Source organism: Rhinopithecus roxellana, chromosome 5, assembly GCF_007565055.1.
Source record: "Rhinopithecus roxellana isolate Shanxi Qingling chromosome 5, ASM756505v1, whole genome shotgun sequence".
Lineage (NCBI taxonomy): Eukaryota > Metazoa > Chordata > Mammalia > Primates > Cercopithecidae > Rhinopithecus > Rhinopithecus roxellana.
Genome location: NC_044553.1, coordinates 123,161,664 through 123,183,117, shown reverse-complemented (window position 1 = coordinate 123,183,117; position 21,454 = coordinate 123,161,664). Strand labels below are relative to the sequence as shown.

General features: G+C 49.0%; 1 protein-coding gene across 1 annotated transcript; it reads left to right on the top strand.

Moving 5' to 3' along the window:
* The first annotated feature begins 257 nt into the window (after nt 1-257).
* On the top strand, nt 258-20,536 carry LOC115897586. The gene is made up of 7 exons (XM_030930849.1): nt 258-547; nt 992-1,116; nt 1,368-1,452; nt 3,139-3,221; nt 14,975-15,509; nt 15,945-16,086; nt 19,080-20,536. Exons 1-7 carry the CDS (start codon nt 258-260, stop codon nt 19,164-19,166), a joined length of 1,347 nt encoding a protein of 448 aa, XP_030786709.1. The 3' UTR covers nt 19,167-20,536.
* The last annotated feature ends 918 nt before the right edge of the window (nt 20,537-21,454 follow it).

The following is a 21,454-nucleotide window of genomic DNA, read 5'->3' as shown; positions in this document are numbered from 1 at the left end:
GGGATCAGGCTTCTTGGAGTTTTCTTTCCAGTAGGGAACTGGTCACTGATCAGCAGTGGACACTGAGCAGAAATTGCCATTGGTTTCTCTTGTAGAGATAGAGAGAGAGAGCAAGTGTGTGTGTGTGTGTGTGTGTGTGTGTGTGTGTGTGTGTGTGTGTGTGTGTGTGTGTTGTAATCAGTGAATCAAAAAGATTCAAAGGGGGAGAGAGTAGTGATTCCACCAGAGCTCAGGAAGAGGAGTAGGGGGCGGTGGCCATGGCCCAGCTCGTCAAGGAGCCAGCTGGTGCTCCTGAATCACCGAGGCCTCCCATCCACCCACGCTGTCACCAGCAGGTGGGGACTGTCAGCCACTTTCTGGAAAATCTCAGCAAGTCAGCAAGGCAAGTTGAAAGAAGGAGCCAGTACCTCTCTGGGAGAGCTGTCCCTCCAGAGCCTGCCGGGGAAGAAGGAGCCTGGGAACTGACTTCACGCAGCGGAGTGGAAGCCTCAGAGCAGGAGAAGGTCCTGAAGGCCCGGCTCAGGCCTGGCGAGTCAGGCTCCAAGGGGTACTTGTCCTGGGCCTCGGCTTCCATGGGCAGGAGCTGCTGGCTGTGCTGCCTGAGCCCTGAGCTGAGGAGATCAGATGACTTGCCCTGGGTCTTATTACTGGGACTTTTCAGAGCCCAGCGGGAGCCCAGCGGGAGCCCAGGCCTCAGACCTGGCTGCTTTTCTGGGCACCACGCGCTGCCACTTCTCGCATGTTCTGACCGCCCCAGGCCCCTTCTCCTTTGGGACCAGTGCTGTTGAGCCTCTGAGGGTCCAGGAAGCGGGTGTGGTGAGGTGCAGGGGTCCTGACTATGGGTCTGACTCTGGATGGCGGCGGGACAGCATTTCCGGGCCCAATCCCCTTCCCCTGCCTGCCTGCTCTATCCCTGCTCCAGCTTGGGTGCCTCCACCCCCTGCTGTCCCCTACTCTTAGTTGTCCTCTCACCCTCTCCACCCTGCCTCAGGTCCTCCCTCACACACGCAGGCTCTGGGCTGGCAGCTGCTTTGGTTGTCTCCCCCACGCTCTCGGAAACCCTAGGTTCTAGGTTATTGTATCAGACCAAGAACAAAATCCACGCAGCAGTGAGCTGTGAGCACTTCCTGTTTGGCTGCTGAAGCATGAATTGGTTAGAAATAATGGCGGCTGACACCGCAGTACAGCCCCTCAGCCACTCCTCCTGGTGCACAGTGGAACCTTCTGGAAGGCTGGATACAAGCTATGCCTGCCTCTTTTCCTGGTTTCTCCTGCTGCCCCCAAGAGCGGACTGCCTCTGGGGCTCACCCTTGGGTCAGAGCTGATGCCCTGAGGTTTAGGCATTGATCCTGTCATTCTGGGAGCAGGTGTTTTCCTCCCACGCATCCGTCTGTCCAAGTTGCTCCAGGTCCACAGCCATGAGCAGAGCCGTGACAGGAGCTGCTGCTATCCGTAAGAAGCGTGGAACTTCTGACTGGGAGTTGCCTCTTCCCTCTCAGGTATTATAATAACTGAAATGTTGTGCTTACCGGGTACTGGGCTCTGCTTAAGCACTACCTATATTAATCCACGCAGTCATGCTACAAAACGGATGCCATTATCATTCCCATGCTGTAGATGAGAAAACAAAGGCTCAGTGCACCTGTCTAACTTGCCAGGGTTACCCATCCATCCAGAGACCAGCAGAACCGGGCCACCCAACAGGCTGGCCCGAGACTTGTCTTCTGTCTGCCTCTCAGGATGGCCATCCATCCACATGACCATGTGGCTTTCAAAGAACCTGGAAAGAGACACCTGCTCCATGTGGAACAGGCACTGTCTGCCTGTTCATGTGGGCATGAGCAGCCCACCGGTGGGGACTGCTGGGTTCTCCAGCCTTCCACACATCCAGTGCCCCCTATATGCCCATATACCAGAGACTATAAGGCGCTGGGAGAAAACTTTATTCTTGGGCCCCTGGCAAGGTGCTTGCCTGATTTCTCCTTAGGACAAGTGAGGGGAAGTAGCCTGGAGGGTCTGCTTCCTGGTCTGGGGTGGAGATGTCACCTGGACTCTTGGGGATGGGGGTTTCCACCCCCCGGATAAGCTTACTACCTGAGTCCTATAGGTTGCAAGTGTGCTTATGTGTTTCCTCTCAACCTCACATAACATTATGTAGGTTTTGGAGTCCAGAACCTGCTGACAGTTGAAAGGGCCATGTTGCAAGTAACTGTGCGGACTTGCCATGACCTTATGCAACAGATTCTACCACGCATATGGAATAACGTCCTGAGGGCCCACTGGACTTTGGTGAAGCAAAGGTGAGCAAGAGAGATGCCAAACCCTGTCCTCGGGTTGCTTGGAGTCTGACAGGGCAGTGAGCACCATGAGGGCCACGCTGTGTTGAGGACGCACTCTGGACATTATTCATGAATAGCTTGGTTTATCACTGAGTAAAAGTATACAGTGTAGGGTTCTCCTACCAGCCTCCCTGGCCTCCTTTTCAACAAACCAGCCAGCACTGTGATGGACTCCACCCCGCATGCACCTGGGCAAGGCTCTGTCGCGAGGTTCCCTCTGTCACCATGTGGCTGGGCAGGACAGAAGGAAGGAGAGAAAGCAGCCATGCCCAGGTCTCCCAAGCTTTTGACATGCCCAGGTTCTCCCAAGCCTTTCACATGCCCAGGTTCTCCCCAGCCTTTGACGTAGCAGAAAACAGCTCTCTGTAAGGCAGATAGCTGCACAGACAGAAAGCTCTGCCATTTGTCAGCGGCTGCCGTACACTGAGGCTGCACACTGAGAACCCTGTGTTCTGAATGCTGGCGCAGGCCTTAGGGGGATGCAACCCCACCTTCCTTCTGCTCGAGACCCCAAAATGTGGGCTGGGCATGGGTGAGAGAAAGGATGCTCTTTCATTGCCCACCTCCACCCCTGTTCCTCACCAAACAGATGGAAGAACAGCAGATTTGAGGGACCTGCTGGGCAATGAGATTTTCTGCCTCAGTGGGTTTTCACTGGAGGCTGGGGAATGGAGCATCCCTTGCAGGGATGCAGAGGACTCAGATTCAGGAAGCAGGGACATGGAAATGGCCCTAAGGTGCCATTCAAACCTGAGGCAAAGCCCAAGGGTGATGTAGGCTTCCCTGCCTATTGTCTCAGTGTCACCGTAACAGGGCGGAGAGGGCACTCACTGTTTGTCTCCAGAAAACCAGACCCCTGTGAGGTCAAGTGGCCCATCCAAGGTCAGTGCCCTGGTTGCTTACTCATGATCCTGTCTGTACTAGTCAGGGTTCTCCAGAGAGACAGGGCTAATGGAATATAGATATGTAGATGTAGATCTATAGATATATGAGAGAGAATGTATTAGGGGAATTGCTTCACACAATTATGGAGGCTAAGAAGTCCCAAGACAGGCTGTTGACATGCTGGAGACCCTGGGATGCTGGTGGCATGGCTCAGTGCAAATCTGAAGACCTGAGAACCTCAGTGGGCTGCTGGTGTAAGTCCTAGAGTCCAAAGTAGGGAAAGCCTTGAGTTTTTATGTCCAAGGGCAGTAGAACAGTGTATTTCAGCTCTAGGAGAGACAACAACCAATTTTATCTTTTCTGTTTGTTCTATTCGGGCCTTCATCCAATTGGATGGCACACACACACACACGGAGGGCGGCTCTTCCCCTCCTCATCCACTCAGACTCATGCCAATCTCCTCTGGAAACACCCTCACAGGCATGCCCCAAAATAATGCTTCACCAGTTCGCTAGGTGTTCTTCAATCCAGCCAAATGGACACCTGACGTTAACCATCACACGGTGTCCTCTACGCCAAATTCGCTAAGGAGGATAAATCATCCTACAGTATGCATCAGAAAGGCGCTTGGGAAACCAGACTTGTTAGAGGAACTGCAGGCTCATCCAAGGGTTTGCCAGTGTAGCAAGTGAGTTGCGCGCTTCACGCTGGGTTGTTGGCGCTCACTGGTCTCCCTCCCACTGCTGCTCACCTGGGATCCTCCAACCCTTGATGACGGTGCCACTCAGGGGTCTGCTGGGCCACTCTCACTGTATATTCACAAGTGGGAACTTGAACCTCTGACTGGTGGTTTGCCGGGGCCGGCCACTGTAGAGTCCTCCTTCCACCCCTCTGAGTGGACGAGAAGGAGCAGGACAGGGAGCTGGCATTGTGTCCCTGGTGGCTCCTTCCAGCTGGGCAGTGGGGAAAGGCTGTCCAGCCAGTCAGGGCACATGGGAGCTCAGGGCTGTTTTGATGTCCAAGGCTGTGAGGCTTACAGCAGATGCGGTGAGGTTTCCTGCCCGAGCCCTCGGGCCAGATGGAGTAGGTAAGCAAGGATCTCAGTGACACAAGGCAGTGTTCACCATGATGTCTGCCTCCTCTCAGCCACCCTCCCTCCAAGTCAGGTCTGCTGCTGGGAATCAAAAGAAGTAGGATTTGTCAGAATTTCCGTTTGTGGGGCATAAACTTGTAGCACTACCACAGCGAAAGCATTTGTATGTGCAGTTGTGTTCTTTATAGATTTCTTCTTACCCATTATGTTTTAGTGTCTCAGATACATCTTGGCCTGATGTCTGATGGCTCCAGTTAAAAGCACGCAAAACTGCCACCAAAGCAGTGAAATGCAGATAACAGGGACAAACGGATTAAGAGGCATTATCACTTCGAAGTGTGTTTAATTAAGATGAATCTCTGCACAAGAAAACCTGAAAATGCCTGGAAACCTTACAGCTCATATAGAGAAAAAAAACCTATTAGAAAAGGTCCCAGCTGGGCGCAGTGGCTCACGCCTGTAATCCCAGCACTTTGGGAGGTGGAGGCAGGCGGATCACAAGGTCAGGAGATCGAGACCATCCTGGCTAACATGGTGAAACCCCGTCTCTACTAAAAATAGAAAAAAAATCAGCCACTCGTGGTGGCGGGCGCCTGTAGTCCCAGCTGCTCCGGAGGCTGAGGCAGGAGAATGGCCTGAACCTGGGAGGCGGAGCTTGCAGTGAGCCGAGATCGTGCCACTGCACTCCAGCCTGGGCGACAGAGCGAGACACCATCTCAAAAAAAAAAAAGAAAAGAAAAGAAAAGAAAATGTCCCAAATTTGAGTCTTAAAAATGTACATGATATTACTAATAATGGATTGTGAAGCTGAAAGTTTTCTAAACTTTTAATTAAATTTATTATTTTGATGCTAGACTATCAACTGAACTATGTCCTGGAGGCTGTCACTTGTTTTTGTAAATAAAGTTTTATTGTAACACAGCCACGCTCATTCATTTACAAATTGTCTATGGCCACTTTCCTGCTACAATGGCAGATATGAGTACTCAATACATAGGCTTGGTGCCCAACACCTGAAATATTTGCTTTGGTCCTTTACAGAAGAAATTTACCGACCCCTGTGCCAGATAAAAGATTAAATTACCTTTTATATGTTGTATAGAAAATATGACCAAAAAAACCCTGCCTTATAAAGGATGACTACAGAGTTTGTAGCCAAAAATGTAAGAAAACACGTATTATATAATTATGTCAGGAAGTTAACTACAAAAAGATGTTATATTTCTATACTTTATGATGTTTGTGATGGTTTCAGCTCTTTAAAATTTGTAAGGATTTATTTTCTCATTCTAAATAATTGCTTTTATACCTAATTTTGCTTTCAAAATTTTTAATTCTTAAAGGAGTCTTATGACTATATTATCTTCAGACCTCACAAAACTTGGATCCACACCTAGCCATTGAGACCTCACATAGTACATTTACATTTTAGAGAATAATTCCCATACTGCATACAGGAAATTGGTGTATTTCAATTTAACTTGCTTGCAAAGACTTAAGAGTCTTATTATTGCACAAACAACAGTATCTGAGAGAATAGAAGTCAGTGAAGCCTTAAAGGAGCTGATCAAGTGACAGTATGAATGACAATAAAATCACAACAGGGTGTGGCTGCTCATACTAAAGCAAGGGGCTCTGTGGGACTGTTAAAACTGCCCTAGTTTCTATTATAAAAAGCCCCCACTCTTTGCCAATTACAAAATGAGCAACCTGCCCTGCCCTCTCTCATTCCCATTGCAATCGGCATGGCAATGCCAAGGGGGCATCCTCCCTTCATATTTGTGCAGGGCAAGAACCAAATTCCCTTATTCTTGGAGCTCCTGAACTCCAAACAGTGAGGGGCCTATAAGGTACCCCCAGCATGGTCCCTTCCTGTGGACCTCAAAGGAAGAGTGTGATCCTCTCTGCCAGGATGCCACTGACTGCCAGTCACAGAATGTCTGGTCATCACTGGCGTCTGTGATAATGACTCTGAGGGACGCCTCTTTTCCAAGGCTCAGAAACGCTCCCACAGGTTGCCAGGCCTATTCAGCATGTCTGGGGTTTGGGGTGTCTCCCTCATAAATCACGGAGGGCTGCTCCCACCCTCAGCACTTCACACTGCACAGGGCCCCAGCGGAAGGGAAAGTATGCTTTTTCCTTACCACCAGGAAGACCTTTCACTGAAACACTCCTCTTCCTGTTCCCTGCATCACATGCCCACCCTGAGCCAGTCACAGGAAAACCCAACACCAAGTCAGTCCTGATTCCCCGGGCGTCCTGGGCACACATCATTAAAGAAAAAGGCAATGGTGTGGAAACAGGCAACCCTCAGTGTCATGTTTCGTAGGCTCCAGGTGCAAACCATTCCCATGGAAGGACTAAGCCTCTACAAAAGATTGGGCCCAGTCAGTGTAACCCTGGGGAATCTTTAAAATATCTCAAGTTGGTCCATAGGACACTGAGGTTACTGCCCCAGCTCTGTGTGGGTTTCTGAGTGTGGACCTGGATGGCTCCCAAGGCTCTTTGGGGATACTCACATAGTATCTCCAGCAGCACCTGTGAGTCAGAAGAAGGTGAGAGAGCTTCTGGAAGCATACAGACCTAGATGCTAAGATCAAACCCAGGACCACAGAGAACCTGTCCCAGCAGAGAGTGGCAATGTTTAGATCTTGGGACTTCCACTGTCACCTGTCTTAAGAGACAGGTGAATGCCAGGAGAGGTTAGCTGCTGATGCCGGAGAAATTTGTCAATGGAAAAGGTGGGCTTGTCCCAGGAAGTCTAGGGCATGATTCTCTAAATAGGAGGCAGAATTACAGAATCTTGGTGCCAAAGGAACCTTCAGAATTAACTAATCCAGGGTTTGTCAAATTTTTTTGATGATGAAGAAATAGATTGCACTGTGGTATGGTTTGAATGTCCCCTCCAAAACTCATGTTGAAATTTCATTGCCATTGTAACAGTATTAAGAGGTAGGACCACTGAGGGGTGATTAGGTCATGAGGACTTTGCTCTTATGAATGGATTAAATCCACAGAAAGGAGGAGTTCAGCCCTCCCTCTCACTCTGATTCTTTCTTTGCCCTTCCTCTAGGGGGTGATGCAGCAAGAAGGCCCTCACCAGATATCAGTCCTTTGACCCTGGACTTCCCAGCCTCCAGAATCATGAGCCAATAAATCTTTGTTCATTATAAATTACCCCACCAGGCTGAGTGTGGTGGATCATGCCTGTAATCCCAGCACTTCTGGAGGCCGAGGCAGGCAGATTACCTGAGGTCAGGAGTTTGAGACCATCCTGACCAATATCGTGAAACCCTGCCTCTACTAAAAATACAAAATTAGCTGGGCCTGGTGGCAGGTGCCTGTTGTCCCAGCTACTCAAGAGGCTGAAGCAGGAGAAGTGCTTGAACCCAGGAGGCGGAGGTTGCAGTTAGCTGAGATTGCACCATTGCACTCTAGCCTGGGTGACAGAGAGAGACTCTGTCTCAATAAATAAGTAAATAAATAAATAAATAACTCCACCTGTGATATTATTATATTATAGCAGCACAAAATACATCAAGACGCACTGTAAAAGAGTACATACACCAGGCACGGTGGCTCATGCCTGTAATCCCAGCACTTTGGGAGGCCAAGGCAGGTGGATCATCTGAGGTCAGGAGTTTGAGACCAGCCTGACCAACATGGTGAAACCCCATCTCTACTAAAAATACAAAATTAGCTGGGTGTGGTCTCTCATGCCTGTAATCTCAGCTACTCAGGAGACTGAGGCAGGAGAAGTGTTTGAACCCAGGAGGCGGAGGTTGCAGTTAGCCAAGATCGTGCCATTGCACTCCAGCCTGGGTGACAGAGCGAAACTCTGTCAAAAAAAAAGAAGTACATACACAGGTGTATAAAACTAAACAATGGTTACACATAAACAACACTTACTTTTTTGTTCTATTTCATTTACATTTTAAGCACCATTCAAACAATCTGAAACCCATGGTAGGTAGCATCGCACATTGTGGACACTTCCCTTCTCACGCTGGTGATCCCCACAACAGACCACTTCGGTAAGGAAGAAGTGCTCCTGAAGCCTAAGGAAGTGCTCTTGCAATGCAGTTTCAAGTGAGAAAAGGAGGGTGCAGAAAAGGGGAGTAGGGAAGCGTGGGGGCCTGGGATAGAAGCCAGGTTCCTCTGACCACACTTTGTGTTATAGATTGGACTTTGAAATCATGTAACTGTTTGACATAACTATAAAACAAAATTAAACCAAAAGGAAAAAGAAAGCTACTTAAAGGTCAAAAGTAACATGACAGACATAAAGCTATGTATCAATTTGGTAGCTTAACCCGTGGAGAAGCATACTTTCCAGGGTGCTTTAACAGGAAGCCTTGTGTAATTGAGTGCTTCCTCCCTAGTGAGATGTATCCTAAGGACAAAAAGAACTGCAAAGACAAAAAAATCTTAAACTGTCTTCAGTAATCACATTGTTGGTACTAATTTTCATATTATCATCCTGAAATTATTATTCTGTTAGTTCTGAAGTGGTTATTCTCCAAAACATAGAAACAATGACTAATTTAGTAACAAATAACTCTCCTGACCCCTCCAACCCCACCCAGTGCCCAGACTGTGGTCTCTAAATTGCATTTTCCGCTGAAAGAAGCCATATGCTCTCAGAGCAACGCCTAACGAACTCCCAGTGCAGGGCAAGAAATGGACAACGGGAGCCTTCAAAGACTCCTTAGAGTGAGTAAAAAGGACTCAAGAGCCAGCTTGAAGAGCCTCATTGGCCAAAGATGGGAGAGTTTGAACATTAAAAAGAATAAAACCTGAAGTATTCAGTAACATTTCAAATGTGAAAACAAAAACCAAATATGGCTTCATCATAATGCTCAAACAAAACAAAAGGAAACAATCTTAATTGACCACTTTTGGAGAATGCTGCAAAGTCAAAATATTTTCTGAAAACTGGTATATAAAGGGGAAGAATCAGGACTTTTCTTGCCTTTTATGTATAAACTGTATCCCAGGAGAGCCAAACTGTGGATGAGCTAATCCATGCAGAGGAATGATAGAATTAGAAATTTCCACATTGCATTCCCCACTGAAATATCGGAGGAAGGTCACGATTATCAAGGGCTAAAACCCCTGAATAAAAAGCTGATGGGTCATGGCCAGGCGCGGTGGCTCACGCCTGTAATCCCAGCACTTTGGGAGGCCGAGGCAGGCAGATCATGAGGTCAGGAGATCGAGACCATCCTGGCTAACGCGGTGAAACCCTTTCTCTACTAAAAAACATACAAAAAATTAGCCGGGCGTGGCAGCGGGCACCTGTAGTCCCAACTACTCGGGAGGCTGAAGCAGGAGAATGGCGTGAACCCGGGAGGCGGAGCTTGCAGTGAGCCAAGATCGCGCCACTGCACTCCAGTCTGGGAGACAGAGCAAGACTCTGTCTCAAAAAAAAAAAAAAGCTGACGAGTTCAGGCTGAAAACACCCGAACCCTATAGTATATCCGAACATCACTAAAAGAGATAGAACCAAACATTATATGTGTGCTGGTGGAAATGCCTATCATCTATGAAACATTTCCAAAAACCTGCATTGAAATCTGATGGGTCCTCCACATCTAAATTACCTAAATATATCAGGAAATGCAGAGATGGAAGAACATGCTAAACAGAAACGGGGACCGGGGGGGTGCAAACAACATAATCCAGAATGTGGGACATTCTTCAGGAAAAATAACCTAGGTTCTTCAATAAATTACCGTAACATTAAAGAGAGAGGGTTGGGCATGCTGGCTCACGCAACACTTTGGGAGGCTGAGGCAGGCAGATCACCTGAGGTCAGGAGTTCAAGACCAGCCTGGCCAATATGACAAAACTCTGTCTCTAATAAAAAAAAAATATATATAAATTAGCCGGACATGGTGGTGCATGCCTGTAGTTCCAGCTACTCAGGAGACTGAGGCAACAGCATTGCTTGAACCCAGGAGGTGGAGGTTGCAATGAGCTGAAATCCCGTCACTGCACTCCAGCCTGGGCAACAGAGTGAGACTCCATCCCAAAAACAATAAAATAAAATTAAAAAACAGAGAGAACAGAGAATCTGTAGATTTAAAGAGACTTAAGGGACATATCCAAATGCAGTGTGTGGATTTATTTGAACTCTGATTCAAACAACTATAAAAAATAACAAAACAGAAACATTTATGTGTCAATTAGGGAAATGTAAACACCAAGGGGATATTGTTAACATTTAAAGATTTATGGTTAATTTTGTATGCTGTGATAATGGAACTGTGGTTACATTTTTGAAAAGGGTGTATGGGAGGGAGTCCTTATATTGTACAAACATATTCTCTTGATACATTGCTACAGTGATGGCTCCCAGTGGGTTACTCCTCATTTCTATGCCCTTGTGATTCTCCTTCCCACATTAATGCTGGGCTTGGTCATGTCACTTGTTTTGGCTAATAGGACATTAGCAAACATGATGCAGGCAGAGACTTGAAAAGTGCTTGCACATTGGGGCTTGCCCTCTCTTGGAAAGCTGCCACCACGAAAGCCTGACGAAGCTAGCCTGCTGGAGAGGCCATGTGGATAACTGAGGCACCTTAGCCAACTGCCCAGACATGTGAGTGAGGCCATCCAAGACTGTCCAGCTCCACTCAAGTCACCAGCTGACTGTATCCAAATGGCAGAGCCCAGACAAAACCAACAGAAGAACCATCCAGCTGATCCCAGCCCAAATTGTTGACCCACAGAATTATAATCTAATAAATGATGGCTATTTCAAGCCACTAGACAAAGGCACTAGATGAGAAATGTAATTCTGTGGTATGTACAAATGAAACTACAGATGTCTGGGGATTTGCTTAAAATAAAGCCAGGGGTGGAGTGAGTGGAAATACACCCGAAACAAGATTGATATATGCTGATAATTGTTGAAGCTGGTGCGGAATATGTGAGGGCTAATTTTACAACTCTCTCTGCCTTTGGTTTTGTTTGAGAGGGAAAATTTCCATAACAAAAAGATAAAACAGGCTGGGTGTGGAGGCTCATGCCTGTAATCCTAACACTTTGGGAGGCCAAGGCAGGCAGATCACTTGAGGCCAGGAGTTTGACACCAACCTGGCCAACATGGCAAAACCCTGTATCTACTAAAAATACAAAAAATTAGCCAGGCATGGTGGTTCACACCTGTAGTACCAGCTACTTGAGTGACTGAGGTGGGAGGATCGCTTGAGCCCTGGAGATTGATGCTGCAGTGAGCTGTGATCACACTGCTGTGCTCCAGCTTGGGTGACAGAGCAAGATCTTGTAGAAAGAAAGAAAAAGAGAAAGAAAGAGAGAGACAGAGAAGGAGAGAGAAAGAGAGGGAGGGAAATATATACACCATATTTTTTTAGAGAAAGAAAGGGAGGGAGGAAGGGAGGGAGGAGGGAGGAAGGAAGGAAAGAAGGAAGGAAGGAAGGAAGGAAGGAGAAGGAAAGAAAGAGAGAAAGAAAGAAAAAGAAAGAGAAAGGAAGGAAGGAAGGAAGGAAGGAAGGAAGGAAGGAAGGAAGGAGAAGGAAAGAAAGAGAGAAAGAAAGAAAAAGAGAGAGAAAGGAAGGAAGGAAGGAAGGAAGGAAGGAAGGAAGGAAGGAAGGAAGGAAGGAAGGAAGGAAGGAAAAAAAGAAAGAAAAAGAAAAAAAAAAAAAGAAAAGAAAAGAAAAGAGGGAGGAGAGAGGAAGGGAAGAGGAATTATTCTTCTGTCCACTAACAGATAAAGCAATTGAAACCCGAAGAAGGAAAGTGAGTTCTGCGATATAACACAGCCAAGTCATAGCAGAGTTCATTGCTGAACTAGAGCTTCCCTGCTGGCTCCTGGGTCAAACCCTTTCTATCCTCCCACATGCTCAGAGGCAGGGAAGTTCCAAAGGACAAGCAATACAAGTAGGAATAATTTCTTCTGTTGCTTGAGAAGACATGAGAATATGATGAGAACTTTGATGACAAACGATTATCATTTGTGGGATATATTGTTTATGTAGTGTTTGGGGAAGAAATATTTGTTCTGCCATATATGTGCATTACATTACATAAAAGACAGGCAGGGAATCCCTCCCTTCCACACCCTGCCCTGTTTGGCACTAAACGCCTGTTCTGTTTTGAAAGGTTTGTAGATAACCAATCAGGGCTGTGTTACAGTGTGTCAGGACAGCAATACTAAAAAGCCATTTTCAAGTTCAAATATATTCAAGTTGTCTCTTTCCCACACACAAAATGAGCGCAGCTTTCATTAGTCATCAAATGAAAAAATTAAGCACTGCAATTATCTGTCTATGCCCCCAGGATAGGCTGTGCTTCATTTAATCAGACGTTGCTACGTGAAGCCGCAGACTACGTCTGGCCACGAACAGACATAAAAGAAGGGCTAGTTGATGAAAAAAAGAACAAAACCGACTTTCAGGTCTTAATATCCAATGTTGCTTTCCCTGAGAACTTCTGAGCCTTAAAACTCAGCTGGAGTTTACAAGGAGGAAGGGAGATTCTAGAAGGTGATAACTGGGCCTGTGACACAAGCGCCAAATACAACAAAGCTAATGAAATCTTTCTCATAACCAAATTGGCAGGGTCCCTGCCTTGCTTTTCTTGAGAGGATCCATAGGGCTCTGTGTTTATGTTTGAGGATTTGTCTGAAATCCTAGAGGCTTAGAGCTAGCGGGCAGAACTTGGTGAGGCCCATGTGTCGTCAACGGCAGGAACTGGCACTCCTTGCATTTAGCTCAAATGCAGTCCTAGGCTGGGGGCCGTGGCTCACCTGCATTTAGCTCAAATGCCTATAATCCCAGCTACTCGGGAGGCTGAGGCAGGAGAATCGCTTGAACCTGGGAGGTGGAGGTTGCCGTGAGCTGAGATTGCGTCATTGCACTGCAGCCTAGGCAACGAGAGAGAAACTCTCTCAAAAAAAAAAAAAAAAAAAAAAAAAATCCAGTCCTGCAGGAAAAGTGTAACATGTGGAGGTATCTGAGGGGGACCCCTAGCAGTTCTCCCTTTTTTTCGAGGGGCCTCCACGACCCCTGCCCAATTCCCTGAGGGTACTGAGTTTCTGAAGGTCACACTCAAAACAGATTTTTCTGGGCCAGGCGTGGTGGCTCACGCCTGTAATCCCAGCACTTTGGGAGGCTGAGGTGGGTGAACCACGAGGTCAGGAGATTGAGACCATCCTGGTTAACATGGTGAAACCCCGTCTCTACTAAAAATACAAAAAATTAGCCGGGCATGGTGGCGGGCGCCTGTAGTCCCAGCTACTCCGGAGGCTGAGGCAGGAGAATGGCATGAACTTGGAAGGCAGAGCTTGCAGTGAGCCTAGATCGAGCCACTGCACTCCAGCCTGGGTGACAAAGCGAGACTCAGTCTCAAAAAAAAAAAAAGAGTCACACAGATTTTTCTGATTTAATTTTCATTTATTTAATGCATAGAAGCTTTCAAAACAAGGGCTCCTGGATGAGGGTGGAAAGAAGGTTGGGGTCCTAGTCCAATGAGTTTAAGGTTCCTTTCACACTGGAGCACCCAGACTTGCTTGACCTGGGTGCCCACTGGCTGAGCGCCTGCCCGGAGTGGCCCAGTGGGGATCTCCTCCTCCCTCCCAAGCCAGGGAGAGGGATGAAGCCAGGAAAGAGGGCCACCTCCCCCAGGAGAGTAGCGTCTGGCTTTTGGTGCAAGAGCCCCTTCCCTCCCAGGTGCTGGAAAACGTCGTATTTTACTGATTTCCCCGTTCTCCCCATTCCCTCCTTCCCCTATCTGTTGGAGGCTTGCAGCTGTCCTTTTGCAGTAGACACATGGTGGTCTCAGGAGCTAACATCAGCCCTTCTACAAGCCAGGGGAACACCAAACACTTGCCTGTCAATCGAGCTCCACTCAGCTGGGTTCAGACAAGCTCAGGGACCACCCCAGGCTCAGCAGTGCCGACTGTAGCCTTGTAGCAGTTACTGCTGCACACACGTGAGGACACACAGGAAGGGTACGCATTTGATACAGGCTTCCCATGGAAATACCTTCTCAAACCTGGAGCGGGGTGAGAATGTGGCAGCCCTCGGCCCTCCTGGGTCAGAAGCAGGCTCAGCCCAGCGTTCACAGAGGCCAGCCTCCCAGAGCCCGAGAAGAGGCCTGCGCCAGGCGTGGTCACTGTAGGGTGCAGATTGTGCAACAGGAGCCAAGGGATGGAGAGGCATTTTGGTCAGAGACTTGGAAAGCTTCTGGAACAGGGTGAAACATTCATCAGGTGACCCAGGGGATAGGCTCTCCAGGACGGAAGCCCAGTTCCAGTTCCAGCAGTAGCCAGAGTTCTCGGCATGTTAGGACGGTGGGATCCTAGCCTGGGGCGGTGGGGGGGTGGGGGTGGGGGTGGGGTGGGGTGGGGGCGGGCGGGAACGGGACAAGGCCTGCGGCAGTGCAGGAACCCAGCTGGGGCACCCTGACCCTCTGGCCATGCCCTTCTGCTCCTGTGCAGGGGACAGCAGAGGGGAGCTCGGGGACTGACATCCCAAAGGCCTGGTCCCCTCCTTGCTCTCGCAGCCAGTCCTTGCTCTAGGACAGCGACCCATGTCTGCAGCCCGACCCAGCCCACCCACAGAGCCCGGCGTCCCAGAGCTGCTGGGGGGCACGGTGGTCGGGAAGTGAGTGGTTGGGCAGTCCTCCGCAGGGCTGCTGCCAGATCTCAGCCTCGGAGGTTTCCCTGAAACAGAGCCAACGCCCGCAAAGACCTGGGCAGACCGCAGGGGCCAGGGGATCAGGGGACCAGGTCCCTCAGAAGAGTCAGAAAAATGCTCCCAGGAGGACGCCAGGCTGCTGAGGCCTGTGGCTGACACCAGGGGGCAGGGCGGGGCGGCGGGGACAGCGGCCGGAGGAGGGAGCCGCCCAGACCCAGCCCGGGGGCGAACGAAGGGCGGGCGTGGTGGGCGCCTGCTAGCTCCGGCTTGCGGTGTTGCGCCTTTGCGACATCGCTCGGGGAGGGGAGAGCCCCGGGCCCGGCCGCCCCGCGCCGTGGCCGGGAAGGGGGACACAGCGCACGCGTGCGGCGCCCGACGGCGTCTCCCAGCACGCCCGAGCCCCCGTGCAGGCGGCGGCCCGGCCCCTTTCCAAGCACAACAGCGGCCCCGCCGCGGCCCCGCGCTGACCCACTTTCCCTCCCGCCTCCTCGGCCCGAGGCCGAGAATCCAGCGGCCGCCGCCAAGCAGGTGCGAGCCGTCGGGCGGGGCGCGCGGGCGGCGGAGAGGATGGGCCCCTGAACCACCCCGAGCGCCCCACCACAGCTTCCCGGGGCGAGCCAGGTTTCCGGGGCGGGGACCGCGAGGAGGAGGAGGAGGGCACGGCGGGGGAACGGGAGGGAGAGGACCCGGGACGGGGTGGGGCAGAGGAAGGGGGGAAAGGAAGGCAGAGAGATGGGGGGAAAGAAAGGGGGGGTGCGGGAAAGGAGGAGGGGAAGGAGCCGTGGGAGGGGGAGGAGGGGTGCGGGAGACAAGACCGAGGGGGAGGCGGAGGGAAACCGCACCCCTGCCTCTTTCCTGGGCCGTGGCCAGCGGGGGAGGAAATGTTGAAATGGGCGAAGTGCACATCCGCCCCCAGGCCTAAGGGGTCTAGAGCTCAGGCTGCACCGACGCCGCCCTTCTCAGCCCTTCCTGCCTGACCTCTGCCACCGATGGGCGAGCCCCGTTGCTGGGAGGCGGTTCACTACGGAGCCTGGACCCTCCTCCAAGTTCAGCCCGCCGGAGGCGTGTGCACTTTCAGATGAGGGCACTTGTTCACCGAATGACCGTGCGTACTTAGGGAGACATCTGGCCCCAGAACCTCGAGGAGCAGGGTAGCTAATGCCGTGGCCTGGCACTGGGAAGCGCCGGTCCTCCGTCCCTTTCCCTGCTCCTGGGCACCCCAGGCCCCTTGGGGCGTTCTTACACTGCCTGAGGCAGACCTGGAAGAGTTCCCTGAGCCAGAGCCAGGGCAGGGGCTTTGCCTGCTTCGTCCTTGTTCACCCCTGTGCGTAGCTACTACCTATTACCTACCCACCTGTCGACAAGTGTCAGTGACTGATACAGGGGAGTCACAGTAATTCACACATCTATCACAAAGGGACATGGATACTCACACTTTCTTTTTTTTTTTTTTTTTTTTTTTTTTTTTGAGACGGAGTCTTGCTCTGCCGCCCAGGCTGGAGTGCAGTGGCCGGATCTCAGCTCACTGCAAGCTCCGCCTCCGGGGTTCACGCCATTCTCCTGCCTCAGCCTCCCGAGTAGCTGGGACTACAGGCGCCCGCCTCGTCGCCCGGCTAGTTTGTTTGTTTGTTTGTTTGTTTTATATTTTTAGTAGAGACGGGGTTTCACCGTATTAGCCAGGGTGGTCTCGATCTCCTGACCTCGTGATCCGCCCGTCTCGGCCTCCCAAAGTGCTGGGATTACAGGCTTGAGCCACCGCGCCGGGCCTCACACTTCCTTCTTACCCCTACTTCCAGGCAGCCATTGTTAATGGGTGCATGTGTACAGTGCTGGGCACATACCAACATGCACGGATGTGTGTTGACATGCTTTGTATAGAAGAAACGGGGCCAGGATATCATAAAAAGAGCTAATGGGTAATGAGTATTCATCAAATGCCAAGCTCTTGGTCTGAGCACTTCGCAAATATTAATTTAATCATCACGAACCTCAGCAAAATTTATTACTATTACTCGAATTTTTCAGATGAGGAGCCTGCGGCACAGAGAGGTTAAGTAGCCTGCCCAGGATCACACAGCTACTAAGAACTGAAGTCAGGATTTGAGCCTGACTCCAGAGCTCATAAGGGTAACAATGAGGCCTCCCACTTTTCTATGCGTATTATTCCACGAATTACTGTTTCCACTAAGAATATGTTCTTTTCTGCAACCAATGGAAGATTCCTAGAAGAATCTAGAAGATTCTTAAAAACTGCTGGCTATGTGGGTTTGAGATTTTTTTTTTCTGAGATGGAGTCTAGCTCTATTGCCCAGGCTGGAGTACAGTGGCATGATCTCAGCTCACTGCAACCTCCGCCTCCTGGGTTCAAGCGGTTCTCCTGCCTCAGCCTCCTGAATATCTGGGATTACAGGCACCTGCCACTATGCCCAGCTAATTTTTGTATTTTAAGTAGAGATGGGGTTTTACTGTGTTGGCCACGCTGGTCTCGAACTCCTGAACTTGTGGTCCACCCACCTAGGCCTCCCAAAGTTCTAGGATTACAAGTGTGAGCCACCACGCCCGGCTGTGTGTTTGAGATTTCTAGAGACATTAGTAAAGCCCTCCAAAACAGTGGGGACCTTACAGCAGTCTGCAGGTTCAAGCTCCATACTGGACTCCCACCTCCCCAACCCCCACCCCCGCCCCACCAGAAAAGGACCCTCCATCCCCTTCAGGTCATAGAGTGAGGAAGAGGGAAGCCTCAACAGGCCCATATGGCCCTGGTAATGGGCATGGTGACATTTGGGCAGAGAACCCCAGGGCCCTGCATCTGCAGACCTGGGACAAGCAGAGAATACCCAATGGGGGTGCTAGTGGCATTGCCTGGCCATGGCTCTGTCCAGCTGTGGCATCATGTCCCATGGGCAAAGTGTCCGAGCAAGGCTGCTTCTGCCATTGACCTAGGGAGGCCTCATGACACCTGCTCATTGTCTAAGCCTGTTCTTCCTGCATCCTCAAGATTCTGAGTGCCCTCCAAATAAGATCTCCAAAATAAGATCTTTTTCTGTAGTTGTCACTGTGGGTTAAGAACCCTCCTGTCTGATACATACAACTGATTGCAAACTTTTAATTTTTGCCAATCTGATAAGCAAAAAAAAAAAAAAAATTCACGGATTTAGTTTACATTTCTTTTTTAATAGGGAGGTTGGGAAGAGACTTCTTGCTTTGCTCACGCCTGTAATCCCAGCACTTTGGGAGGCTAAGGTAGGAACATCCCTTGAACTCAGGAATTCAAGCCAACCTGGGCAACATAGCAAGACTTCATCTCTACTAAAGGAAAAAACAATCCATTTTCCTCTTCTTCCAGCCCAACAGATCTGTGGCTGGGCAGCAGCTGTTGAGCTCCACTACATCTCCTGCCTGCTTTGCAGTTAGGCTTGTCCATAGGACCAAGTTCTCAGCGACAGAGTAAGAGCAGGCCTGTGATAGGAGGCTCTTCTGTACCTGGGCCTCCAAGCTGCCTAGAATCTGGCTGTGGCAGTGCCCTAGGGGAGGTGAGCAGCGGGAGAGAAGGGTCCTGGGGTTTTGGGGGACCAGGAGGAGCAGAGCTGCTGCTCAGCCCAGACCTATAACCTGAGAAAGTAAGAGTGAGGGCTCATTTTATGTGTTAACTTAAATATCTGGCCACATTGCTCAGATATTTGATTAGACACTATTCTAGATGTTTTTATGGAGGTATTTATTGATTGATTTATTGATTGATTGAGACAGAGTCTCACTCTGTTGTCCCGGCTAGAGTGCAGTGGCACAATCTTAGCTCACTGCAACCTCTGCCTCCCAGGTTCAAGCGATTCTCGTGCCTCAGCCTCCCAAGTAGCTGGGATTACAGGCATGTGCCACCATGCCCTGCTAATTTTTGTATTTTTAGTAGAGATGGGGTTTCACCATGTTGGCCAGGTTGGTCTCCTGACCTCAAGTGATCTGTCCGCCTCGGCCTCCCAAAGTGCCGGAATTACAGGCCTGAGCTACCACACCTGGCGAAAGTATTTTTTAAGATAAGATTAACCTTTAAATCAGAAGATTTTGAGTAAAGCAGATTATTCTCCACAATGCGGGCAGATCTCATCCCATCAGTTGAAGACCTTAAGAGAAAAGAGACTGACCTGCTCCGAGCAAGGAGGAATTCTGCTAGCAGACTGCTCGTGAACTCCAACTTGGAATATCAGTCTCCAGCCTACCAGCTTACTCTGCAGATTTTGGATTTACCAAGCCTCCACAATTGCAGAAGCCAATTCCTTAAAATAAATCCCTTAAAACAGTTCCCTAAAATAAATTCTTCAAAATTCCTTAAAATAAATATGTGTGCATGTGTGTGTCTGTGTATATATATATCCTATGTAATGTCTAATATAGATCTATAATATATATTAGATAAATATACACATATTTTTCATATATATGTGTGTGTGTGTGTGTGTGTGTATGTTTCTCCTATTGGTTCTGTTCTCTGGAGAACCTGACTAATACTGAAACAGATCTGTTTTTTCATCTACCCTCTGTATCATCGGGTCTCTTTGTTAGAACAGGTGAGCCTTACCCTAACTAATTCAGAGGTGGATTCGTTTTCATGCATGTAGCTACTTCTTGTTTAGCTTCTATTATCTGCCTGTATTTTAAGGTTCTTTGTCTTCATATGACTCCAGGAATGTTATATATTAAGTATATTAACCTTTTGACTATTTTATGTGTTGCAAACATCTTCTTGCAGTCAGTCACTTGTCTCTTTATTTTATTTGGAGTGGCTTTCGACCTAGAGCAGTGGTCCCCAAACCCAGGGCCGCAGACTGTTCTCTGTCTGTGGTTTGTTAAGAACCAAGTTACATAGCGATGAGTGGCAGGCGCGGGAGCATGACTGCTTGAGCGCCGCCTCCTGTCAGATCAGCAGTGGAATTAGATTCTCATAGGAGCACAAACCCTACTGTGAACTGTGCGTGTGAGGGATCTAGGTTGCGCCCTCCTTATGAGACTCTAATACCTGATGATCTGAGGTGGAACAGGTTCATCCTGAAACCATCCCCACCTCAGTCCGGGCCTGTGGAAAAATTGTCTTCCACGAAACCGGTCCCTGGTGCCAAAAAGGCTGGGGACTGCTGACCTAGAAGATATATTAGTTATGACTCTTGGTGCATACTCGTGACAGAAATCCCGCTCAACCTAGTATAATGCAGAGGACAGTTCACTGAGCAACTCAAAAATTGCCACCCTTATAATATTGAAGCTTCCCACAGGAAACATAACACATCTCTCAATGTATGTCCTTTAATACGATTAAAAATGTGTCTTCACACAGGTTCTCCAGAACTTTGGTTATGCCTATGCCTGGATTATTTGTGATTGTTGTTGGTTGTGCAAATGTCCTCTCCTATTGATTATTTATGGGTATCTATGGAAAGTATTGGTTTTTGTGTATTTGCTCTGTGCCCACTTGCCATCTGCTCTGTGCCCACTTGCCATCTGACTGGTTCTTATATTTTATTGACCCTTCAGAGGATATGAATTATGCTGATTTTAATGTCTTCTCCTGATTCCTGCATTATTATCCTGTTTTCTCCAGGGTTCTGTCTACTTCTTCTGCAGGCTGTTGGTTTCCTTCAAATGTCGGGGTTCTTGATTGTCCGATCCCATTTGTAAATGAGTGCCCAGACAGTGGTTCTCAAAGTGAGATCCACGGACGCGTGAGTTCTTAAGACTCTTTCTGGGTGTCTGCAAAGCCAAAACTATTTAATAGAAATAAAAAAGACTTTTTTTTTTTTTCTGATGGGTGTTCAGGTGCTCGCTTCAGCAGCACATATACAAATGGGTGTTCAGTGGAGTTTTCCAGAGTCTACGTGATGTGTATTATCACTACAGCTTGAAAGAAGAAGGAGGTATGAAAATCCAGCTGTTAAGTCAGGAAACAACAGGTGCTGGAGAGGATGTGGAGAAATAGGAACACTTTTACACTGTTGGTGGGATTGTAAACTAGTTCAACCATTATGGAAAACAGTATGGCGATTCCTCAAGGATCTAGAACTAGAAGTACCATATGACCCAGCCATCCCACTACTGGGTATATACCCAAAGGATTATAAATCATGCTGCTATAAAGACACATGCACACGTATGTTTATTGCGGCACTATTCACAATAGCAAAGACTTGGAATCAACCCAAATGTCCATCAGTGACAGACTGGATTAAGAAAATGTGGCACATATACACCATGAATACTATGCAGCCATAAAAAAGGATGAGTTTGTGTCCTTTGTAGGGACATGGATGCAGCTGGAAACCATCATTCTCAGCAAACTATCGCAAGAACAGAAAACCAAACACCACATGTTCTCACTCATAGGTGGGAACTGAACAATGAGATCACTTGGACTCAGGAAGGGGAACATCACACACCGGGGCCTATCATGGGGAGGGGGGAGGGGGGAGCTTTGGGAGTTTTAC

Bases quoted from the DNA above. Each gene is read 5' to 3' on its own strand.
- LOC115897586 (XM_030930849.1), top strand. From the start codon at position 258: ATGGCCCAGCTCGTCAAGGAGCCAGCTGGTGCTCCTGAATCACCGAGG. The intron at 548-991 runs GTACTTGTCCTG...ACCCTGCCTCAG, and splicing joins GGCGAGTCAGGCTCCAAGGG to GTCCTCCCTCACACACGCAG. The intron at 1,453-3,138 runs GTAAGAAGCGTG...CTATTGTCTCAG, and splicing joins GACAGGAGCTGCTGCTATCC to TGTCACCGTAACAGGGCGGA.